The following is a 22,890-nucleotide window of genomic DNA, read 5'->3' on the forward strand; positions in this document are numbered from 1 at the left end:
TGGGATGTGCTGTTTGGTACCAGGTGAGTGTTTGAAACTACTTAAGTTCACAAAATTAATTTGGACAAAATTGTTGGTTAAAAAGGGCAGTTTTTAAAAAACAAACAAAACCCACAGACTTTTGCCTAACGTTGATTATTTCCCTCTATAAACAGTCGATTTAATCAAGTTAAGAGCCAGTACCAGAGTAGTGTAACACTGGTTACCCTGTCCCCAGACATGGCAGGTCATCTTTTCTGAAAAAAACAACTCTCTTCTATCAATGAATTGTACCAGATTGTGTGATGAAGTGTGGTCTTAAAATCTGGGAGTACTTGAATGGATACTCACTTTATAAGCCTAAAAAGTGGCTGAATATTGAAATACAAGCAGTTTTGTATAGTTAAAAATACCAACAAAGATGACTAAAGCCATTCAGAATACATCTTAATATTTTTATTCATCAAAATTCACACAGAGTTCTGCAAAAACCCATGTAACAGTTTACTTCCATATTTTTGGTGTTTTATATTAAATGGATACTTGTCTTCAGGTAGCATGAAAACCATTCTAAACAGACAAACCATCATGAGTTTAAAGTATCTTCAATATAAAAAGTAACATGACCCTGTAGTCCATCAAAATTCTCATAATTTAATTTTCATTAAAAAGCTGGAGGTGGTTCATAATTAATTACAGTAGCAAAGTGCTGTGCATTTCCATATTAAGAATTCAGAACATTCATATGCACCTCTCAAAACGGTGGCATGAAGTTCTCTTGAGCTACAACGGGAATCAGAGTGTTCTCCAACTCCTTCTGCTTCTGCAGGAGGCCCTGAAATAAATGTAAATGTGAATGTTCTGTCTTCCTCATGCAGCTTGAACTAATGAAATGTCATTGTTTCATAGTTAAAAACAATTTCCTTGTTAAGGCCTAATGATTTTTAAGTACAGAACTTCAGAATTAACAGTACAGCTTCATAGACTCAGGGGAGAGGGAACTTGTACAGCAGCCTTCAAGTGTGACTGGAGTGGAAGGCAGGCCAGTTTCCAGGGATGACCATGCAGAGGGAAAAGGACTTCTCCACTGTGTGAAATGGAACTTTCTCATTCCTTTGTGCACTGCCTCTGCATTTGCAATATTGTCGTGAATTCTTGCATGAAGAGGAATCCAAACCCCTGATGAGCATTTTAGCCTTAACACAAATGATACAGAGCAAGGGCAGCAGTGCTATTGTCAGACATCGGGGGATACACACATTAGCTGTCAAAAGGTTCAAGGCTCCTGCTGTGTCAATGGTTCTTGTAAGTACTGATGAGAACCTGTCATAAAAAACCTGGAAATATATCCTTGCCTATCAAGTCATACATGATAGAACTATGCCAAGTATATGCATAAATTAAAAATAAGTAGTTTTACTGTAATTAACAGGATCATATATATTGGTACATCTGGCTCCTTGCTCTCCATCTATTTTAGACTTGTCAGAAATAATTTGGTACCATGGAAGTTTGTTTTCTAAAAAAGAAAAGTTAATTATTTTTCTCAGAGTTACAAGGCCTTTCTCAAAGATAAGTTACAGGCTGCTGGCACAGCTCAGTACAGACCTAATGCAAGGCAGCAGCTCCTACAGCAATTTAGACACAGATTCCTGGTGGCACCAAAGGAAAGTCAGCAAAGCAGCCTATGAGAGTCCACTCTGGCTCCTTCTAAGACAGCAGCTGCCTACTTTCAATCACTTGATGAATTGCTTTCTAATTAATCAACAGGATCTGCTTATTTCTATTAATGGGCCAGTGTTTTCAGTCTCTGTGTCAATAATTACTATTTTTACAGAGCATTTTTTGCATTTGGAAGCATGTCACAAAACCAAGTTATAAAATAAACGGCCCTAAATAAACCAAGAGCTGAGGAAGAAGTAACTCTGCAAGTTGGCAGTTCAGTGTTTATCACATGGGTTGCACAGGTACTGGGAAGGTGCTCAGCAATGGGAAATAGCTCCCCAGGGAGCCGTGGGAGTGTTTCCCCACCCAGCCATTGTCACCTGAGCCCTTGGCAGCTGCAGCTGCCGCCTCAGGAACAATGGGCTGCTCAGGTAGGACTGACCTGGGGCTGAGGGGACGTCCTTCTCTTGCTTAAACTTTGGCCCTTCTTTCTCACAAATAATTCACTTTGCTCGGCTTATCCACTGACCTTTGATTTCGGTGAGGAAAGTGAGTCTGTTGCTAATTCCTATTCCTGCTGTGACCTGAGACGTAGGAAGAGATTTCCTGTCTTGTAGCAAATGCAGTGACAGACTCACCCTCCCTTTGCCCTCTCTTCTCCCTGGGTCATCTGCACATCAAGAGTAGTACACAATACTTAGGGATACAAGATATACTGAAATGGAACAGGTCACTTCTTAAATGCCTTCTGTAGCTGGCAGGGTATTTATAAAGGGACTCTACATCTTTTAAGTAAACTCTTGCAGAACCAAAGGCCAGTGAAAGACTAACCTTACTGTTACTTTTTAGCTACTGCAGAATTGTCTGTAGGCTTACCTGGCTTCTCTAAGCTTGCCAACTGTAACCTGTTTAAATAACCCTGGCTTTTGTATCCTCAGCAAGCACAAGGATCAAATTGCACCCTGAATCTGGCTTCACTCCTAAGCAAAATGCCACAGGCAAGTGAAGTGAAATACAGAATATGGACTTGTCTCAACAAGGTGAACCACTGCAGGCTGTGAACAGTACAAGGACCTAGGGGCTACTGCAAACTGGAACTGCTTCCCAAGGAGGGACCTAGCCCTCTTCTCTGAGTGATAACTCTAACTGCTTCCCAAACAAGGACCCAGCCCTGGCCAGCTGAATGTGATAACGAATGGAAAACTCCCAAAGTACCAGCAGAAAACAGTGAAGAGGCAAACGAATGGGTTCTGCTACAACAGATAGGAACTAGAGTGTAATCAGTGAAATAGGTCTAAGTGGCCTGTAAGTCTAATGGGAAGATATCTGTGTCATAAAGGAAGATGTAGTTATTTGTGTGAGTTAGATTGAAATAGTGTGTTGTATTTGTAAGCTGAAGGTAAGAAAACCACAAGTCATGTAAGGCCCCAGCCCCCAGATCTGGGACTCCAAGATAAATAACGGAATTGGTGTCAGATTTGTACAAGTATAAAAGCTGGTGTGAAAGGAACAACAGTGGGATGTGCATGCTCCTGGCACCAGTAAAGGTCTTTACTGCTGTGGACTAGATTCCTTTGGATCAGAAGCCAAAATACCTAAGAGCTGTAGATATTTAACAAAAATGTTAATGAGCAGTGGGGAAGACCAGATCCACTGAAACCAATGTGGAAGCTGTTAGAAACTGGCAGCCTTTCAGTGTTCTTGGGTCACAACTTTTCTTATTGACCTGGGGAGAGTCATGAGCCTTTTTTTGCATGAGGAGTTTACCTCCTGCTGAAGCACTGTGTGTACATGGCAGTATTTCTGTCTAAAACACAACAGGTAATCCATAGCAACAACTACTGTTAATTTTGTTGTGCTTCATTGTCAGATTTTCTTTCCTTTATTTTGATTATTTATGAAATTTTCCTCTCTCAAGGCAGAGAAAAATCCTGCTGCTAGCAGTATGGTACATTTAGTTTGCATCCATTGAAAAGCAAAGGAAGATACTGGTACGTGTTTATTTTCAGTGTTCTTCACAACGAAAAGGCAAGCCTGAAGTAAATATCTTTTTGTCTTGCAGTCCTGTCAGGCCATTTAGAAACACAGAAGTGCTCGTGTACGTGTCCAGACCTGTGCCTTCAGTGGCTGTGGCCACACCTTGTTGCCAACAGGTGCAGTATCCAATTCACTGGGGCTTTATTAACCCAATGCCATTACCAGCACCTGACTACAAAGAGAACAATGTACACAAAAACGCACAGGCTTTTATCTCAGAAGCTCATGTGTCTGTCGCATTAAGCTAATTTTAATTTTCTTTTCAGAAAACCTGGCTGATTGACAAATCCTGAATTTTCTTTTTACATGCTAACAAGTAGCAGCTGTCTTTGAAGGATTTTTTAAGTGTTGACACTTCCAGTTTGCAAATAACAGGATTTTTCCAGGCCTGACAGGAGACCACCCCACCAACCCCACTGTTCTGTTCTGACCTGGGAACTGCAGAGAAGAAACCTCATTAACAAGGTTTTAGTGTTGTGTTAAAACTCTGTTCTTTTGAAACTGATACATTCCCTATAAACAACTCTAACCATAGAAACCTGGACACTAAACAAAGTCATTTCTCTTGGTTTTAAGTTTGCTTAGGCACTTCACTGTTTCATAGATGATTTAAGGACCGAGGAGTCCATCTTCTCTAAATACTCTCCAAAAGTATAAGTGACACGTGAAAAACAAAATTAGTAAAATGGAACAGAAGTAGAGGACAGAGTCCAAAACATAAATCAAATTATGGATATCGAATTAAAGATAATGATGTGATAATTTTTACTTCAGTATATATATAGACATGCACAGTTATCCAATACATTTCTGCTTACCTGCCGTAACTTTGACAATCCTTCAAGAATTGCTTGTTGTCTCTCTCTGATTGTAACTACATCAGGATTTAGAAGAGGATCTCTAACGTGATCTGAGCTAAAAATCTGTCGTGGCATTTGGTAAGAATCTAAAAGTAAATGTATATCAAATCAGTTAATAAACCTCTTTATTAATTTTCTTTTAATTTTTAAGTAGATTTTGAAAGTTTGTAAAAATCAGAGGTTGGTTGCTATCGAGATCATAATCTCTATTTTTAAATCAAACAACACTTCAGATTCCTAAACCCCAATCTCTATAGAGTAATGCAAGGAAATGCAATCATACTTCATGAAAGGTAAACAAAAAATAAATTGGTAATGTAATTTTTTGTTGCTTTTCAGATTTTTTTAAAACTTTGTTTGTTAATTTTTTTTTAATACCGAGTATAATTTGGTTTTCTGTGCAGTGTCGTGACATGGAGAGATAGCAGCACAGTTCAGTACAAGCGAACAGGAATCGGCTGGCAGTGCAGCCCTGCCGTGTCAGTGAGTGTCGCGTGTGTCCCCTCCCGGGGCTGCAGTACCGTGGCGCTGCGGGTGCTGGCTCAGCGCTGTCTGTGGCTGAAGGCAGAAAACCTCCCGTGTGCGCACGTAGGGCACGAACTGAGCCGAGGGCGGCCTGGCGGGCTCGGCACGGGGGCAGCTCCTCTGCTGGGACTCGGCCTCTCCTCCACCGTGCTGCTCCTGCACCAGCAAATGAGAAGCTTGGAGCTCTCTTTGCTGTACTTGGAGTAATCTGTTCCTAACTGCTGGAACGGGTGGTGATTCAGATCTGTATGGAACAACTGAAGTTACAAAAAGTCCAAACAATACTTCAGTAATGTGATTTTCTCCAGTTATAGAGACCAAGAATCTTTGCATGTTTGTTCATTTTGTTCATTTACTCTGCTTTTATACCTGCCATCTGTATGGTCTGGTGTATTTTTAATAGTAAACAATTAGATACAGCTAAATACTTTAAAAACATCAGGAAAGAAAAGCGTGTGCATTTCAGTAATAATGTATTTCTACTTTTCATTAATGCAGAGAATTTACATACCTTTCTTCATTCAAGTGATTCTTATGAAATTTTTCTTCCTAGGAGAAAACCAAAAAAGTCAAAAGTAAAACAAAAAATCTCAGTGTATTTATATTAAAAGCTTTGACTTTTCAGAGACAGTTTGTTCTTAAATTCCAAAAGGACTGCTTGACCTGGCTTCAGGAGAAAGGTATTTATCAAAGATTTGCATATAAGAGACTTGCAGTGCCCATGAAATAAGCCAACAAATAACAGGAGGATTTGCTCCAATTTTCTGTCTTGGGCAGCTCTAAGCACTATCAAATATTACGTATATTTTCCTATGTTCTTGGAACACAGGAATTCATAATCCTATCAATCTAAGATATTAAAGGAAAGGTCCAGAGTTTTGCTATTTGAAGGTGTGAGAAAGTGAAGCATGTATGCATACAGAAGAGTGAGCAAGTGAGAGAGAGGACATGAGAGAAGCCAAGAATATATTTCATAATATTTTCTTGAGAAGAGTTTTTTCCAGCCACAAGCTCTACTGATACAATGCTTGCTGCAAATGGAGAATGACTCTACTAAGGAGTTTCTGTGGCAAGGGAGTACCTCCTCAGTAATCCATATTCTTTACAGAAATGAACATTGTTTTCTTGAGCAGGGACTGCTGTACCTCATCTGTCAGCACAACACAATGACTGGACAAAAAAAGCAAGTCAGTCATGTCACTGTGTCCTGCACACTGCTTGCAGTGTGTAAAACTCTCTATTTACATAATGAATCTGTGTTAGTGAGAAAAGAAAAAGGAATCAACACTTTGGAAGACTGAAATTACAGTAAAAACTCAGTCACAAAATCTGAATATGTTCTTTTGCTCCTGATGAACAGAGTGCTGACATAAGAATGAGCAATAGGAGAATTTCAATGCTGCAGCTACAAAACTGAATTCCCACCCAGGTAAAACTGTGAGGAACAAGAGTCTCAATAACACAGCATTGTTCTCACAGGGCAGACAGTGACCCACCTTTCTGCCTCTGTGGCCCTTGCTCCTCACAGCCGTTTCTTGCCGAGGTGAGGGAGACGTGGCTGCGTGTCCCCCCCTCCTGGCGCTGAGCTGCCCGGGGCTGTTCCTTTCCAGCAGCTGCAGCAGCTCCATTTGGCGGCGCACTTTGTTCTCCTCCCTCTGTTTCTGCAGTGGTTTTGGGTACCTTTCTGAGGCTGGAATGTATCTTTTCCCGGGCTTGTTTATGTTCCAGTCAGGTCTTTTGCTGTATTTTTCTGAAGATTTAATGTGTCTTTCTTTTCTTGCATATTGATCATATAGATCACTGTAAATACCGCCAGTCTCTTTTCCTGACAGTTTATTTTTATCCATATACTGCATTTCCTTCTGGTATTTTTTGCTGTTAGAGGTTTCTTTATATTCTATGGAAATATCAGGTGATTCACAGCATGCAGTTCTTTCCTCAGCTGACTCAGTGTACGCTGAAGTATTAAAGCAATCTAAAAAAAAAAAAATGTATTTTAAGTCCAAGTCTCAGCTATTCAGATTACTTGGTTATTTTTGTATATGTATCAAACTATCATTACTTTATTAAAAAAATTATTTCTACAGTTTTAGAATGCTTTTTTAATTCTTTTTGTCTGTGGAAGACAGACAGGACCTGTAGAAGCAAACTCAGTTGACAAAGGGATAAAACACAGAAGACTGGAGAACCAAATCAAGTTACTTAAAAATTCTGGACCTACATGGCTTGTGACCCTAAGCTGTCACTATATTCCAGACTATGGGATTTGTAAATGATAAGTACTAACTGTACAGAAATATATTTAGAAGAATAAATAATAATAAACAGTGATAAATAGAGGAATAAAGTGGTACACTGTGATAGACCAACATGACTGTGTCTGTGCAAGTATTTCTTTCTAGCTTTATTCCTTGTGAGTATCGGTGACTGGCTCAGTTTCACAAGCAGGGTCCCCCTGGAGGTCGCTCAGTGTCACTCAGCTGGGCTCTGTACCTGTCTGCACCGCTGTGTCCTTCCGAGGGGAGGCCTGCTGCTCAGGGGGACTCCCCACACCATGGGGGAAATCGGTGCTTCCTGCTGAAATGCCAGAATTACAGTTTCCAAACTCTGTATCACCTGAAAAGTGGTAAAGTTATTCCATTTAGTGACCTCTGTTCAATTTAAACCATGCTCCGGAATTACCAGACTGTTGTGGTTTAGAGCTTAAAGCAATACTGAGAGCTCTGGTCCAAATCCCAATACTCCCTCTTTTCCACTGGAAATCTGATAGTGCACAGGTCTGAATATTTTGTGCATTTCTGCCAATATCTTTGCATTTTTTCCTTTACCTGATACAGTATTTGAAACTTACTAAACCACAATACTCTCCATCAGAGTTAAGGCTTAGATTTGTTTGAAAGGTAAATAAACTGTAATGAAATTTGGTTTGTGACCTAAATGCACAGAGGGAAACAATAACCAAAAAAAACCACCCCAATCCCAGAAACAACCAAAGGAACAGGCAAACTGAGTGTCAGCTTTATACTTGCCACCACCAAGACTGTTCTGAAGTTCTGAAATGTCATGTGCCTTCTGAGCCAAGTCTGGAATGTGCTGCTCTTGTTTTGATCCCTGGGCTAATTCCTGAGCTTTCTCCACTGTCTGGTAAAGCTCTTTGGCCTTAAGAATTGCAAGGTCCTTGGAAAAAAAAACAAACAAGGTAAATATGTGATTATTTATTTGGAAATAAAATAAATTTGATTATTTAATCATCATATAATCCTCAAGATTTATATGTATTTTTATTTGAGGAAAGTTTTTTTTTTTTTCAAAGCAAAAACTAGTTAAGTACAGTATGTAACCTATAATTTCTGTGATTCTAAGTTCAGAACCTCTGCTGTACTAATGAAAGATCTTCAGTCTTAGCATTAAAAAATGAGCATTTAGATCCTCCAAGTTATCTGGATATTTATTTCCCTTCTAATAAATTCCTGTTTTTCTAGATGCCATCTGATGTCAGCCATCTGTGAGTTCCTGTAAAATGTGGTTTAATGAAATGAAAGGAACCTAAATAAAAGTAATAAACCCCACATTACTCCTACTTGCACAGGAAGGAGACAGTAAAAGAACCCCAGCAAATGTCAGGGGGTTACAGTTCCCTGACTCAGTGGGTTCAAGGTGCAGGAGACTGGGCCAAGGAAAATCTCATTTCCCAACTGTTATTAGCAGCTGATCCCACTCCCTCCTGCATTTGCAGTTGGAAAGAACAAACGATGCTGTCACACGTTTCAAAGGAGCTGAGCAGTTACACAGAAGGATGACTTTCCCCATGTTGAACCAGTCTGTTCAAGCATCTACAGGCAGATGTTACACATTTCCATCCAGAAAATGCAGAGAAATCAGGAATCCACATTTCTGCAGGCTTTGGAAAAGACTGTTTCTGGAATCACCTTGTCTTATGACAACATGGAATCTGCTACTGCTCCAAAAAGGAAGCAAACAGGAATAGCTCTACTGTGCCAAAATGAAGAATGAAACATCAGACCAAGTCTTTAACCTTCCACAGAGCTAGAGAGACAGAAATGCAAAATCTGTGTTTACCAAAGGTCAAAATGTACCTTTGGTTTAACTTTTATATAAAAGCACTGTGTAAAGGTCAGCAAGAGCTATGCAGGGGAAAGATGGAAAACTTGAATGACTTTTAAAATGCCTTTTCCAGACTACATCCTAAGAAGTCTTCAATTCAAGTACATTCACTCAGATGAACTTCATGGTACTGAAGCACCTTAAAAGCATCAAGTTACCAATAACAATAAATGGATCACATACTTCGAGGGATTTTTAAAATTTCAATTTGCATTTTAAAACAGATGTTTCTGCAACATTTCTGGTTTTGCCAGTTCTTATAATTCTCTTCCTCAAAAGGTACTTGTTCAAAACAAGAATCTGGCCTTATTCTTGTATGGTGTTGTATGTTTATTAATTAAGAGAGCAGATATTTGGTTTCAAATGTCTACATTTTGCATGGCTTTAACTTTCAAAATGATGAGCAAAATTTTGCAAGTGAAGAACAAGAAGTCTTTTTCTCAGAATTCAGTGTTATCAGTGACTATCTGCACTAAAGATAATGCAAACCCCACCTCCTTTTGTTTCTGTTTCAGCATTTCTTCTTCAAACTGTTTCTGCAGTTGTGCTTTTTCTCGTGCCAGGCGCAGTTCTTCCTGCTGTTCTTCCCATTTTCTCTGCTCTTCCTCCAGTTGTTTCTTCTTCCGTTTTTCTTCCACCTGAGCCATGATTACTTTCTGGCAGGATCAGAACAAAAAGGGTAACGTAACAGATAAAACATTAATGTGTTGTAAGGTATTTATTAGTGTATTTTTGTATATGTGTAGAATTGGATTTGGACAAGTGAAAAAAAAATTGAAGACAGTTTATTTCAAACACTCCTGGTTTTGTTTCTGGAAAACCACCAGCCCACATCTGAGCAGTCTGAAACACTCAGATAGAAAAAAAGGAGCTTTTTATGTTTTAGAAAATACTTTTTTTTTTTGCTTTGTAGAGAGATGAAGGTCTGATTTTCACCTTATGCACATACAGTAATCCAGGAGTTTGATCCAGCAGAGTAACAGTGTGATCAGAACAGGCCCTGCATTTATACTGAGACTTCTTCAGGCTGTGCTAGACAAACCAGCACACAGACACACATGGTTAGGGTGCCACAGAGGTTAGGTAAATGTCAGTAGAGTAGATAAAAAAATAAAGGTTCATGGAGTGGGAATCTGTAAATATCAGATTGCTCCTCCTTGTAACAGTGGAGACTGAAGGAAAATGCACACAAACCTGCTAGAGTCCTAAAGACTGAACTGCACATTTTTTGAGGCAGGAATTCAGTTACAGAAATGCAATAATCTCGTGCAAATATTGAAAGAGAACTGTAGAGTCTGACTGAAGGAAATACTGCCAAACAATGCACATGTCATCTAAAGCATAAAAGTCAAGTGCCTCCCTGGGCTCTGGTATTAAATTTCATGCTTTATTCATGAGACATTACCTTTCATCTTTTCTTATTAAAAAAGTCTGAGGCTTTAAAACCAAAGTCTACCTGATGTTCCAGCTGCTTCTGCCGCCTCCTGTCCCTCTCCTCAATCTGTGCAGGGTCCAGCAGAGCTGTCATGGAACGTAGGAAACTGAACAAAGGGACATGTCACTGTTTTAATCATTAGAAAATAATCCTTAAGCTTTTCTTAATTAGAATCAGTTAGATTTCATTTTCATATTGAGGTTATTCCATTGTGTTAATTATAAATTAATATATAAATTAAGGAATAGATTATGAAATCCTTTTCATTAAGGGTCAAGGTGAAATTATTTGCAGTAAATTTCATTAATAAACAATGGCAGAACTTGTGTTTCACTTTCAATACTGAAACAACAGGTATTTGGAAAAAAGCAAAAGCCAAATCAATGTAAAGGATTTTTTAATGTTTTTTTTTTATTTTTGAGGAGGTACCAGAAATGTACTGGCTGGGAAAATAATTACCCTTACAAAGCTCACTCACCTGACTCTCTGAGTTTGTTCCAAAGCACCATTTTTAGCAGCTTTTTCTGCAGTTCCCATCTGTAAGGGCATGAGGTTGCCTAAAGGTGCAGGTGACAAAGGGTGAATGAAAGCAGTTGGGTCCTTGGGGTCAGGTGACAGGGACAGATTTTCAGGCTTTCTGTGCATTCCATTTAAGGGGTGTTGTGCATTAGCATTAAAGTGGTTCTTAAAAGAATCAAAATGCATTTCCCATCTGTCACGCTCTTCTGCCTAAATGAGTATCAAGCAATACCAACAAAAAAAAAAAAGAAACAAAAGCATTCAGTTACACTGTTTTTCTAAAGTGTGGTCAATAAAACACGCAATACACATTGTGTACACCAGGAACGTTTTAAAAGCTACAATGCAGACAGCAGTTAATTCCTCAAGTGAGAAGACAAGTGTTTCAGTTACTTAAAATGCAAGTCAGATCAGAAATTTTAATGCTGATCCATACCTGGTCAGCACATATTGCTACTACATTTTCATGAAAAAAAGGAAAAGGTCACTCCCTGGTGCCCTCCTTGCACAGCACACCTACCCAATTAACAACAAAGCAGCTAATGAAGGAACCTTTCCCAGCTGTGTTCCCTTCACAGTTAAAAAACTCAGTTTACAAAGGAAGCCTGATCCCTTGAGCAACTCGGGAAAAGACAAGGCTTGTGTTGTGTGTAGGTCTGTAACCACCCCTGGCAGCAAGGCTGTGTCTGGGAGTAAAAAAAGCTAAGGCTTTCTTCAATACTTTCTGGAGAAGTGCTTGCTTTTTAACCGTTTTAAAGCTTCATGAGTGTGTATGTGTATTAAAAAAGTATTTCTAGGAACATGATTTTGGCATCACTGTGGCACATTGTAGTTGTTTTCTCTTTTCTCACCTCCAGTGGTCACAAATTTTCTTTTTCCAAAGTGTCTAGCAATGGTCTCTACACCACCTTGCAAACCCAAATGCTTCTACACATGGTGGAGAAGAGAAAGAAAGTATAGCACTACTGTTGGAAACAATATTACGTTTTAAATTTTTGTCTCTCTAGTTAGGCTTGACTCGACTTTACCTTGGGGAAAGGAATTTTCTTTAGTTTTCTTAGGAGATGTAGCATCACCCTTAAGGAGATGGGCTGATGAACATAAAAACAGACTGGGAGTAGCCCAAAGATACTCAGAAAGATAAAAGATCATCAACAGAGCATCAGTGGCCATCGAGAACATCTACCCTCAGATGCTGCCTCTGGCACAACTGGAGACATCTAGTCCGGAAAAGACTGGTGAGAATTAAAATCTAATTAACAGCTGAGGTGAGGAGATTCAAATCCAATGGGAAACTGAATCCTGGGGGTTGCTCAACTCTGGACCAATGAACTTTAAAACAGAGCATCTGTGTGGTTTTTGACTGTATAAAGTTTAGGGGAGAAACCTGCAAAAACATATGTGTTTGGAATATTTTCCTTGGCACATCCTGGCCAGAAAATGAAGTAATGCCTGATTCTCTATCACTTCACATATAGTGCCAGAGGGCTTTATTTTCTCCCTGATTTTTGGTGATGCTACCACTGTCTCCATCCTTGGAGCAAGCCCTCTAACACACCAGGCACTGAAATACTGAACAGCCACTGGCTCAATGTTCAGTAAGTGCATCCTTATGGGGAAAACCTGGAAGTGCTGCAGAAAATTCCATCTTTGTTGCCACTTTACTAATTACATTTTTTATTTCTTAAAACAAAGACTTCTTTCATAAAGTCCCTCTTAACCACAGATACCTTTGATAAATTAAGTTTTTCTTCTATTTTTTGTAGTTTAGCTTCTTCCTTCTGCTTGTTCAACTCTTCAAGCCACTTCTTCTGTTGCTCGTGCTTCAAAGCACTGAAAGGTCGCTCCTGTGGCACAGCTTCCTGGAATTAGATAACTGCTAGTTCTACAAAAACCTAATATCTTGTCTAGCCACATAATAAAGACTTGGCAGAAAGCTCTGCCTTCGGTTGGTGAGCAAAACTGGGCCCTTCTCTAGCACATAAAACCATGTAAGTTTGTAACTGCAGCAGGTGTTTGACTGCTAGTAGAAAGATAATTTCTACTTGAACCATCTCACTCCAGAAAACCCCACTTACTTGTATTACGAACAGAAATTCCTTTTTCTTTCTGTGGTTCACTGCTCAGTCTGCATTCCAGGTAGATTTAGCACCACAATCTAATTTGCAGTGATCAGTCTCAAATTAAGGAGCTACCATCCTTTTTCTTCTCTTTCTGCTTCTTAACGGATCTCTGAATTATTTAACAAGCTCCAGTGGCACTGAGAACTTCCAATACCGTCTGACAAAAAATTCTCTTCAATCACTGCCTACCAGCATAACTTCAGACCTTCTTCTTGAACCTTCTGCCATCAATATCTTTTATTTTATATAGGTTACCACTTCTCTATTTCTTCAACACATAATTAAAAACTAATTAATACTGCATGTCATACCTCTAGTACTGTTCTTCACACCAACCTTGAAGGAAGTGCTATCTTCAAAGCATTGATATTTTGGTAAACATTCATTCAGACTAAGTTATTTATGCACAGCAAAAAAGTCTAAGGAATTCTTCTAGTTTAAAAGAACTTCTTGATACAAACATTTGTTGTTAATAAATAAGCAAAAAAAACCTGCATGCAATTTAAGATCTTACCCTGAAAGCCAATGCTGTGCAGCTGCCAGCTGCAAAGTCAGAACCGACATCAGCAGACTGCCCAGCTGGAGCTCTGGGAACATTCAGTGCAACTCCATCAGCCTCTGTGGCTAAAGCAGCTCTACAGGCAGAGTTCTCCTCAGTGCCATGAACTGAGTCAGCTGGAAACACTGTCTGCAAATAAAGGGACCATTCTGAGACTTATTTAATTCACCTGTTTCATTTGCTAACAAAATTATACTTTTAGAAGCTGCTGTTCATTAAAACATCAGCCCAAAATAAGCATCTTTTGTCCACTATTTATTAATTATGTAGATTGAAACAAATTCTTATGGGACAGTCAAAACTTTGTTAGGAATGCTGAACGTGCCACAAAAAAGTGCAATTTGCTTTTGCTGTAAGAAATTATAGCAGATACAACCCCAACTTCTGTTTAACAGCAGTAAATTTCACTGGAGAAGTCCTGTGAGTATAATGTATTTATCTAACACAATGTTTTGAGAATGACAGCTTTTTAAAAAGCTAAAAGTTATATTACCTATGCTCATTACATAAGCAATCAAATATATTTGAGAGCTCATGAACAATTTCTATAATTTGTATAGACAGGAATTACATTTGAGACTCTTCCCCAAAACAGAACAAGAAAAGATTTACACTTTTGAAAAGATTTACACCTTACTGAAAAGTCAGGAATCCAAATGGAGGGACAGGAATGGGTGCTTCCTGCTATAAAGATCTTACACTGAGAAGTTACAAGCTGGAGCAACAAGTCAATGTGGACCAGGGAGCTGCAGTAATTCATGCCCTGAGAGGGCTTAAAGCACCACCAAAACTGGATTCTAGAGCATTTGTACAGAAAATAAGATCTTCTATGAATGAGAAGTTAAACTGTTCTGCAGCAGTGCTCTGGAAACTGCTCTTGTATTTACTGACAGGCTTACCTGGTCTGGGTCAGGAGTTTCCACTTTATGGGTTTTATTACTGCCAAGTTGTGCCCAGAAATAACCCACCTCTCCATCCAAAGCTTCTTTCAGTTTCTTCTTCAGTGCTACCTGTTCATCTTAAACAAAACCAAACTCTAGTAAGAGTTCCTATTGCAAACATCAGTTAAAGAAAAAAGACAGCAATGCATGTCTCCCCTGTCACTTGGACTGTGAAATGGACACAAGAGGTGTCACCAATCAGTCTGAACAATCAGTCATGACCTTGCTCTTAAAAGCAAAGTGAGTGTCTGCCCAGGGCTGCAGAGGTAACTGGGAATCTCTCTGAGAAGACTGAGACAATTACCCAGGGAAAACTAACAAATAACCAAGTAGATGAACTCTCTCCATTTTATTAAACCAGTCTTGAACTATTTTAGTATTATTAAAACCAATGGAGCTATAATGGAAGCTACAGACAATGCAGAATTAAACCTTGAAACCAAATGGTCTAAATCCAAGTTCAAAACAAAACACAGCACTCCTCCATGTGAATCATAAAAAGCTTAATTTGTCAGAGAGAATTTACTACTGTATTAAACAATTTTAGTTTCCTCCAGAGATTCCTCTTGATTGGTGATGGGGCTGGACTGCAAACTCTCTCAAGTTCAAATTGCAATTTCATACATTCAGTCGTGCTTGTAGATTGGAGTTATGCTGTTCCCATTAAAAAACAAATGAATTTTTAAAAGATAATGGCTGTCTACTGTCAGAATGTGACAAAACTGCTGGCAAGTAGCACATAAAATACAAAGCATAACAATACATTTATCTGAGATAATATTTAATTGTGAAAAAAGTGTTTCTTGCAAGAATTTATGATCTTTGCATAAACTTTTGAAATTCAAGAACCTTAATCTATCTTGGAGACCTATTATTTACTTTTCAATTTGTAGCAACTGTACTGAAATAAGTAAATTTAAAAGGGCACAAGGAATATCAAGTTTCTTGGCATTCTGAGTGTAATAAAAATTGATCAAAAAAGTATTTTATACAACATAAGTACCTAATTCCTTCTTCCATTGGGTCTTTTTAAATTCCAATAAGGCTTTCTCCCTTTCTCTTTCACCCAAGGTACTAAACAAGTCAGCAGGTTTCCATGAATCCTTTCTAGAGAAAAGGAAGGAGGGGAAAGATTTTAGAGGTAACTTTTAAATAAGAATTTATAAACAATATTAATGTTATTAAGAACATATGATATGAACCTTTACTGGAGACACAGTTTTTGTACCCAGTAACACAAATGTACCTACATTACTCTCTGTCCTGGCTGTGGATGTGCTTCTTGTTTTCTGCCTGAATGAGAGTTTGCTTCATCTGGAACTGGGGACACTTCACAATCTTCTTGGAGTGATGGTGTAACATTTTCCTCTGATGCATCATTAATAGCTGTAGTAGAACATAAATATATATAAATGTATATATAACCACGAAACTTGCTTCAGCTTTGAGTAAATACTTGGCAGCAAAACCTTGCAAATTCCCCACATTTTAACAAAAGTGTTTTCAGCCCTGCTTATATAGTTAAGGCACTTAAGTTAGACCTTCATAGGGTATTTTTAAAATGCTAGACTTAGTAATGACTTATTCTTGGCTAAGGGCTCAAGAGTATGGGATTCTAACTGCAGCATGTCTTATTCTTGGTGCAAAAGCTGACCCCCTGCATAGATCCTTCAAAAGGAGGAAGGATGCAATAAGGGAAGGTAAGGACTAATTCTTACACTTCTGAGTAGAAGAACTGGGGAAAGGAAAAGTAAAACACTATTCAGCAGTAAGAGTCCAGTTAGGCAAAAAGACACATATTCATCTTTGGCCATAGGAAAATGGCAGAACTGCTGCTGACCCAGAGGAAGGCAGAACTTTCACAAACCAGAAGGGCCCTTCTCTTTGGGCAGTGGTACAGTGCACTTGTTTTTCCCCCCAGTGTAAAATGGTTCTTATTTTGCATCACACAGTGACGTTTCTTGCTGGTTTGCTCTTCAGAAAACTGGAAATCTATCAAACAATCTTTTTTACTGTTATAATTCTGAAATGCTTGCTTCCTCACAGTAACAATGTCAGTAACAATAATGGCAAATGGTATTTTGTCTGAGACCACCCAACATAAGTGTCCAATGTGCCAATAAACTTAAATTACCAACTCAAAGTTAAGCTTTCACATTTTGCCCCGTTTCCATGAAACAAATGCATCCAGTGGCTGGTGTCTTACCCACTTCCTCTTCCTTTTCATGAGTCTCAGAGATGCTTCTTCCTTCTTTAACAATCTTCAAAATCTGTTGAAGCTGTGCTTGTGTTAAACACACCAAACTTTTTAAGTCTTCAGCTGATACATGTGGGGCTTGAGGTTTGTGTTTAGTTTTTTTCACAATACTAGGATCCTCTGAATCAGGATCTCTGTTTGTCTTATCTCTTTGGAAAATCAAAGAGCAACCTTTAGTTGTGGTTTCATGTGAGGAATGTTTATTAACTTGCAGTTTTTCACCTTTTGTCATTGATAAGCTTGATTCACTCCTTGGTTTTGTTAAACTTTCCTGCTTGATACAAGCATTTTGTGTTGGCCTCAAGATGAGTCCAGTGTGCTTCATTCTCAATGCCTGTTTAGGTGCTCTGGCTTTATTACCCATCTGTTAAAGCAAAAAAATTTCAGCATCTATTAAATAAGGAGAAAAAACTGTATTTGCAACAAATTAAAAAAAGATTGAAGCAACAAGGAAGTGTTATTTTTCTTTTCTGTTCCATCAGTAGAAACTCTGTATAAGCTAATGAAATATCTTCATGAGTACCAGGAATGTTTTGGAAGAGGACACAGCACCAGAATTTGAGTAATTCAAAATGACAGTATGAATAATAAGTTTATGTAGCATGATATTTAAAATAATTAACAAGCATTAAATCTGCTTTACTTCGGTGTTTCTGAAGCCTGGCTCCAAACAGGAACATGTTTTCACCATGCAGCCAGCTGCACTTCAATCTTGACTTTTCCACTCTGCACTAAAGACTTTTCCTTTCCAATGTCCTTGGTGCAAACTTCTAATTATTTCTTGTCCACTGGGACCTTTTTCTGCTTTTTCTCCTTCCCAAACCCACAGCATTCCAGTTTACTCAGAGACAACTTGCATGACCAAACTTGAAATTAAACACACTTTAGATCTCTATTTTACCAGAATTCCTTTAAGGTCTCTGAAAGTTCTGATTTAGATGATTCCCTCTGCTGCTCTACCTTCTTGGCCAAGGAAACTAAGGCATTTTGAAAAGATAAAAATAGTCACAAAACTTTTAATTCATCCTTTTGAACAGCTATTATAAACCTGAGAAATAAGAGAGTATCTCAAGTTGGAAGGGACTTACAAGCACGTATTTATTTTTCATAAATATAATTGATTACATGTATTTAAACAGTTCGATTTCTCAAATTTTCTGTTAACAAATACTGAAGTTGTGTGTTCTAAAAATTTTACACTTACCTTCATGGCAGGCTTTGATTTATCTTTTGGGAAACAAACACAAACATATGAAAGAAGTATTTAATAACAACTTGCTCCTGAAAAACAACCTTGAGAAATTAGTAAAACGTTATATTCATCCAATTTTTGTAAATCGGGGAAAGTAATTTTCCCATACCATCTGTCCTGATTATTATACTTTACTTATTTCAATATACATACTTCAAAAGTATGTTGGAAAAAAATTTAGATATATTTTAGTAACTATTTCCTGTACAGTTTAATACACATCCAATCAAATTATTGTGGCAGTGTGACCTTCCCCTGCTATTCACTGTTTCTCAGAGAGCTCTGTGCCTTCTTTGGTTCTATGATGTTGTTTGTCTCCATTACTCCCACACCTGTGCCTTGAATTACTGTTCAATCTTTTAACTCACATCCTGAAGGATGCAGAGAGGTGTAGTAGTCTCAAAAATTCAGTATAATACTTATGAATACAGAACGTTCTAATATTAATAGAGGGAATGTGGTGCTCAAGAAATCTTGTACACATAGCTATTTTCTTTGGGTTTTTTTTTTTCTGTATAAGAGAGAAAAACTCTCCAATAGCAGCTTAAGCTACTGCAGAATGATCCCACTTTAGCCTCTAAGAATGTGAGCAGTGTTTTTCAGTGCAGAAACCAAAATTCAGAACAAATACCATATGATGCAATTTTTGACAGCATTTAACTCAAGGAAATGCCGTTAATATCCGTGTATAAACAAGATAATTCTGGAAAAGACTGCTTATTCAAGGCTAGGTTAGAGTCCACGACAAGGCTTTATTTTGGAGCACTCTGGAACACAGACTGCCCCTACCCAGCCAAAGATGTTAAAGATGGTTGTAAAGAGCACTGGAATTCTTTCCTGGCTCAAAACACCACATAATGCCTCACTAGGCAGCTGTCTGGTAAATGCAAAAAGATTAAATATAATTTAAACAGCATTTAATGGAGAGTTTCTGTATCCTGACTATGTAGAATAGTTAGGGAAAGTAGACTTGTAGAGAAATGTATATCTGACAAATCACAAAAATGGAATTTATTGCAGACATATGTCTGACAAATCCCAGAAATAGAATTTCTTAACACTTAATTACCAACATAGGTTTTTCCAGTATATCTCAGGCAATAGTAGTGAGATTTGGCCTAAATAAACTGCTTATTGAAAATTAAAAATATTAATTGCAAATACTGAGGTGACTTTAAAAATGTAATATCGTGCTGTGTAAATTAAGCAGTTATTAAGCCTCTTCCATCCTGGCAAGTAACGTGCTATAAAGTTACAGAAATTATCAAGTTATGCCAGTTGATACACAATAGCACTTAACTTTTTATTTTAATGACCACCTAAGCAGTGGAGACTATTTGCCAGCTGTTCCCTGGTGCACAGACTGACTATTCAGAGTTCATTATCAACCTACTATTCAGCATCGAGCTGGTGAGAGAGAGGACTTGTAAATAACAATGCACAAACATCCTTCCTAATCTGAAAAATATTTCAGGAAAGCTGGGCTTTATGTCTCTTGGATGCTAGGTTTAACTTCAAGAAGCTTTAAAGATTACTTGAGATAAATAATTTTAAAAATACCAGAAGAAGCTAAAATTAGCCTAGGCTTTCCATCCAGCACTTCAGTTTCAAGCTTCAGTCCATCACTGCAAAACGAGAGAGAGAGGAATCTGAAATATTAAGTAATCCGATAACGGTACGATTTTTACGTTAATAACAAAAACAATTGCACTTAATTGTAACACGGAATTTACTGTTGTTTCAGATGGTCCTTCACATCCCACGCTATGTTTTGAGAAGTTACTTAAAACAAAGAAATCAACATGTCTTGAAGAGGGTACACTTTTACTGATACTGAAAAAACTGGAGTGGCATGTTACAAAGGAGATCTTTAACACTACATGTGCCTCTCAATATCGTTACACAGAGCAATGCGCCTCAAGAATGTACCAAGCCGACAATAGAAACTGAGGGCTACACAAATGGCTAACCAAGCCTCCCGGAACGCCAGCGCTGATCACGAAGCGGGGCCGCGTTATGGGAACAGCCTCTGGCTGTGCTTCCAGCACAACAATTCACCTTTGCAAGTGCAAAAAGCGCTGTTGTCAAGCGTTCACGAGAAGATAAAAACGTGGCAGTGTCAAGTACCCAACCGCCTTTCTGTCTTCCGTGCGCTGGGACAATCCAACGTGACGATAAACGCTCCAAATAATACTTTATCTTCACGTTTCATTATAAAAATGTTAACAATGAAAAAAATCCAGCGCAGTTCGAGCTCGCACGCAACTTTCTAAGAGGAACCTTAGAAAGGGTCACTCATTGAGCGGAGCCGCCGCCCGACCCGGCCCCGTCCCGCTCAGTGCCGCAGCCGGCGGGGCCCGAGGGACGCTGCCCCCGCTGTCCCGGGCACCCCGCTCCCTCCGCCGCTTCCCAGAGCCCGTCCCGAGACCCTCGCACGGCAAGAGTCGCTAGTCCCAGCTCTGTCCCGCAGATCGCTCCCGCCTTGGCGCGGGTCCGTCCCTCCCCGAGCAGCTGCACTCCGCGGAGAGCGCGTCCCGCCGCCCGCCCGGCGCGGCCCCGTTCGCTCCGTACCCCAGGTTCATGGCGCTGCCCGGCGGCCACCGAGCCCCGCGGAGCCCCGCGCATCGCCCGCCCTCAGCGCCGCGCCCCGCTGAAGGAGCCGCGGCCCGATTGGCTGCCCGAGAGGGGGTCTCCACCAATGGGCACTCGCAGCACTGCGGGGCGGTGCGGCCGGGAGCGCCGGGGGATGGAGTCCTGAGGGCTGGAGGAGTTCTGGAGGATAGAGCCCTGTACATCCCCCGTGCCCGGAGCGCTGGGAATGGGATCCCGATGGAGTCCCGCACATCCCTCTGGGCCAGGAGCGCTGGGAATGGGATCCCGATGGAGTCCCGCACATCCCTCTGGGCCAGGAGCGCTGGGAATGGGATCCCGCTCCCGCCCGTCCCGGCAGGATGGAGTTCCGCACACCCTCGTCCCGGGGGATGGGGTCTCGCAACCCCGCTGAGGGTTTATTTATTTTCGCATTTTATTTGTTTGTCTGTTTGGGCAAAGTGGACAAGGTAGGAGAGGGGCTGAAGGTGGGGACGGAAGAGCGGTCTGAGGTGTCCCGGCAGTGCGGGGGGGGCGGCCGCGCAGCCCCGTCCGGAGCGGCAGTGAAGCCGAGCAGGGAGAGCCGAGACACTGAGCGGGGCGAGCCGGGGCAGCCGAGCAGGGAGAGCCGAGAGCGGAGGGCGCGGAGTTCCCCAGGGAGCCAGCGCAGCCGTGGCCCGGTAGGAGCCGTCCCGTGGCCCGGCTGCCGTGGCCCGGTAGGAGCCGTCCCGTGGCCCGGCCGTGTCCTGGCGGGACCCGCCGTGCTGCGCTGCCGCGGCGCTTTCTGCATCGCGCTCCTGCTGAACTGGGCGATGCGGCCAGAAGCGTTTTGGAAGCTGTGGACTGAGCAGTGCTGTTGTGTGGGTACACCTTCTGGAATTATGGGACCCGTAAACCTGCAAATTAAATGCATCTACGTTTTGCAAAGGAGGATTTGGTTGTGTTAAAGAATATAGTCAGATTCAATAAAATGCTTCAGAGCCCGCTGAGTTATTTTACTATTCAGGATGGCATTTAGGATTATGCTTACTGAATTCCATTATTTCAAAGGAGGTTAAGACCTCAAGATCTGTCTGGAGTTGCTTCTAGATGTGGTTCATTTTTACTTGCCAAAGGTACCATAGATAAAGAGGCAGATCCTCTGGTGTGTTCTCCAGCTGGCAGTAAGAGAAGTGCTGCCCCTTTTGAGGTTGCACAGGAAACTAAGCAATAATAGAGAAATAGACGGTTGAGGTGGAGTTTATTGTGTGCACAAAATCTCTGAACTCTTCGCTTGTGCTTCTATAAAATTATCACTCAGCAGACAAAATTAAGATTTTTTTTTCCCTCCCAATACTGCTTTGCAGCTTATTGTTTGGTGCTTATCTATACATCAGCTAAGAAGTCTTTGAAACTTTCATTTAGGGACTAGAACAAGGGAAGGAAAGAAAAAAAACCTGGAGTTTTTCTTAACAGTGCACTGCTTATGAAGTCCTGTGAAGCACAGAACATACAAGATGGGTGATAAAAGCAGTGAGATTTCATCTCCTGCTTCACAATGGATTCCCTAAATTAATAGATTTCCATTATACTTGCAGAATTTTCAATAATATAGCAAACCAGACCTGGCTCCTGCTTTTTGTCAGAAACAGCAGGTGGCAATATAATTTCAAGCATCTTTTCAAAACTTTGTCATAGAGAAAATAATCTTATAAGGACTGTATTGTAAATTACTAGTGTTTTGCTAGGCAAGTGATGTGTTCTTTCAAAAAGTTGACAGTAGTTGATTGGTGGTTTCAGAACTTGGGTAAAAAACAGTTGTGTGATTTGTCAACAAATCAAGACTATCTACAAAACTACATATATGGAACTGGATCCTTCAAAACTGTCAAGTCTTTCAGGCATTTGATAAAAAATACTACACAAAATAAAATTACTTGGGCAAATAAGCAGATTGTAAATTGTATAAAAGCACTTCCTACATGGTAAAAAAATTATTGATTCCATTGCTGCACACTTGGCTTTATGTTAATATGAAGGCCAGA

The 22,890-nt window shown here is 39.9% G+C and overlaps 1 protein-coding gene across 6 annotated transcripts; it reads right to left on the reverse strand.

Annotated features, from left to right (window-relative positions):
• Positions 1–413: 413 nt before the first annotated feature.
• On the reverse strand, positions 414–20,929 carry CCDC66 (coiled-coil domain containing 66). Of its 6 annotated transcripts, none has more exons than XR_015806057.1 (19): positions 20,849–20,909; positions 19,838–19,902; positions 18,230–18,252; positions 16,975–17,389; positions 16,019–16,154; positions 15,772–15,875; positions 14,727–14,845; positions 13,783–13,956; positions 12,876–13,007; positions 11,105–11,355; positions 10,648–10,732; positions 9,686–9,847; positions 8,096–8,243; positions 7,560–7,682; positions 6,563–7,041; positions 5,578–5,615; positions 5,063–5,323; positions 4,500–4,627; positions 414–814 (listed from the first exon to the last, which is right to left on the reverse strand). XR_015806057.1 is itself a non-coding variant. In XM_014893620.2 (19 exons), exons 1-19 carry the CDS (start codon positions 20,857–20,859, stop codon positions 734–736), a joined length of 2,922 nt encoding a protein of 973 aa, XP_014749106.2. In that variant the 5' UTR covers positions 20,860–20,910; the 3' UTR covers positions 414–733. The 6 variants fall into 6 exon arrangements, 5 of the variants coding, with proteins under 5 accessions (XP_014749106.2, XP_088027651.1, XP_088027650.1 ...); XM_014893620.2 differs by having other exon boundaries at positions 5,063–5,310; positions 20,849–20,910; XM_088171525.1 differs by lacking the exon at positions 12,876–13,007 and having other exon boundaries at positions 5,063–5,310; positions 20,849–20,910.
• Between the last annotated feature and the right edge of the window lie 1,961 nt (positions 20,930–22,890).

Source organism: Sturnus vulgaris, chromosome 11 (genome assembly GCF_052056855.1).
Source record: "Sturnus vulgaris isolate bStuVul1 chromosome 11, bStuVul1.hap1, whole genome shotgun sequence".
In the NCBI taxonomy this organism is placed as follows: Eukaryota; Metazoa; Chordata; class Aves; order Passeriformes; family Sturnidae; genus Sturnus; species Sturnus vulgaris.

Bases quoted from the DNA above. Each gene is read 5' to 3' on its own strand.
- CCDC66 (XM_014893620.2), bottom strand. The intron at 10,733-11,104 runs GTGAGTGAGCTT...CCCTTTGTTCAG, and splicing joins GAACAAACTCAGAGAGTCAG to TTTCCTACGTTCCATGACAG. The intron at 815-4,499 runs GTAAGCAGAAAT...CATTTATTTCAG, and splicing joins GATTGTCAAAGTTACGGCAG to GGCCTCCTGCAGAAGCAGAA.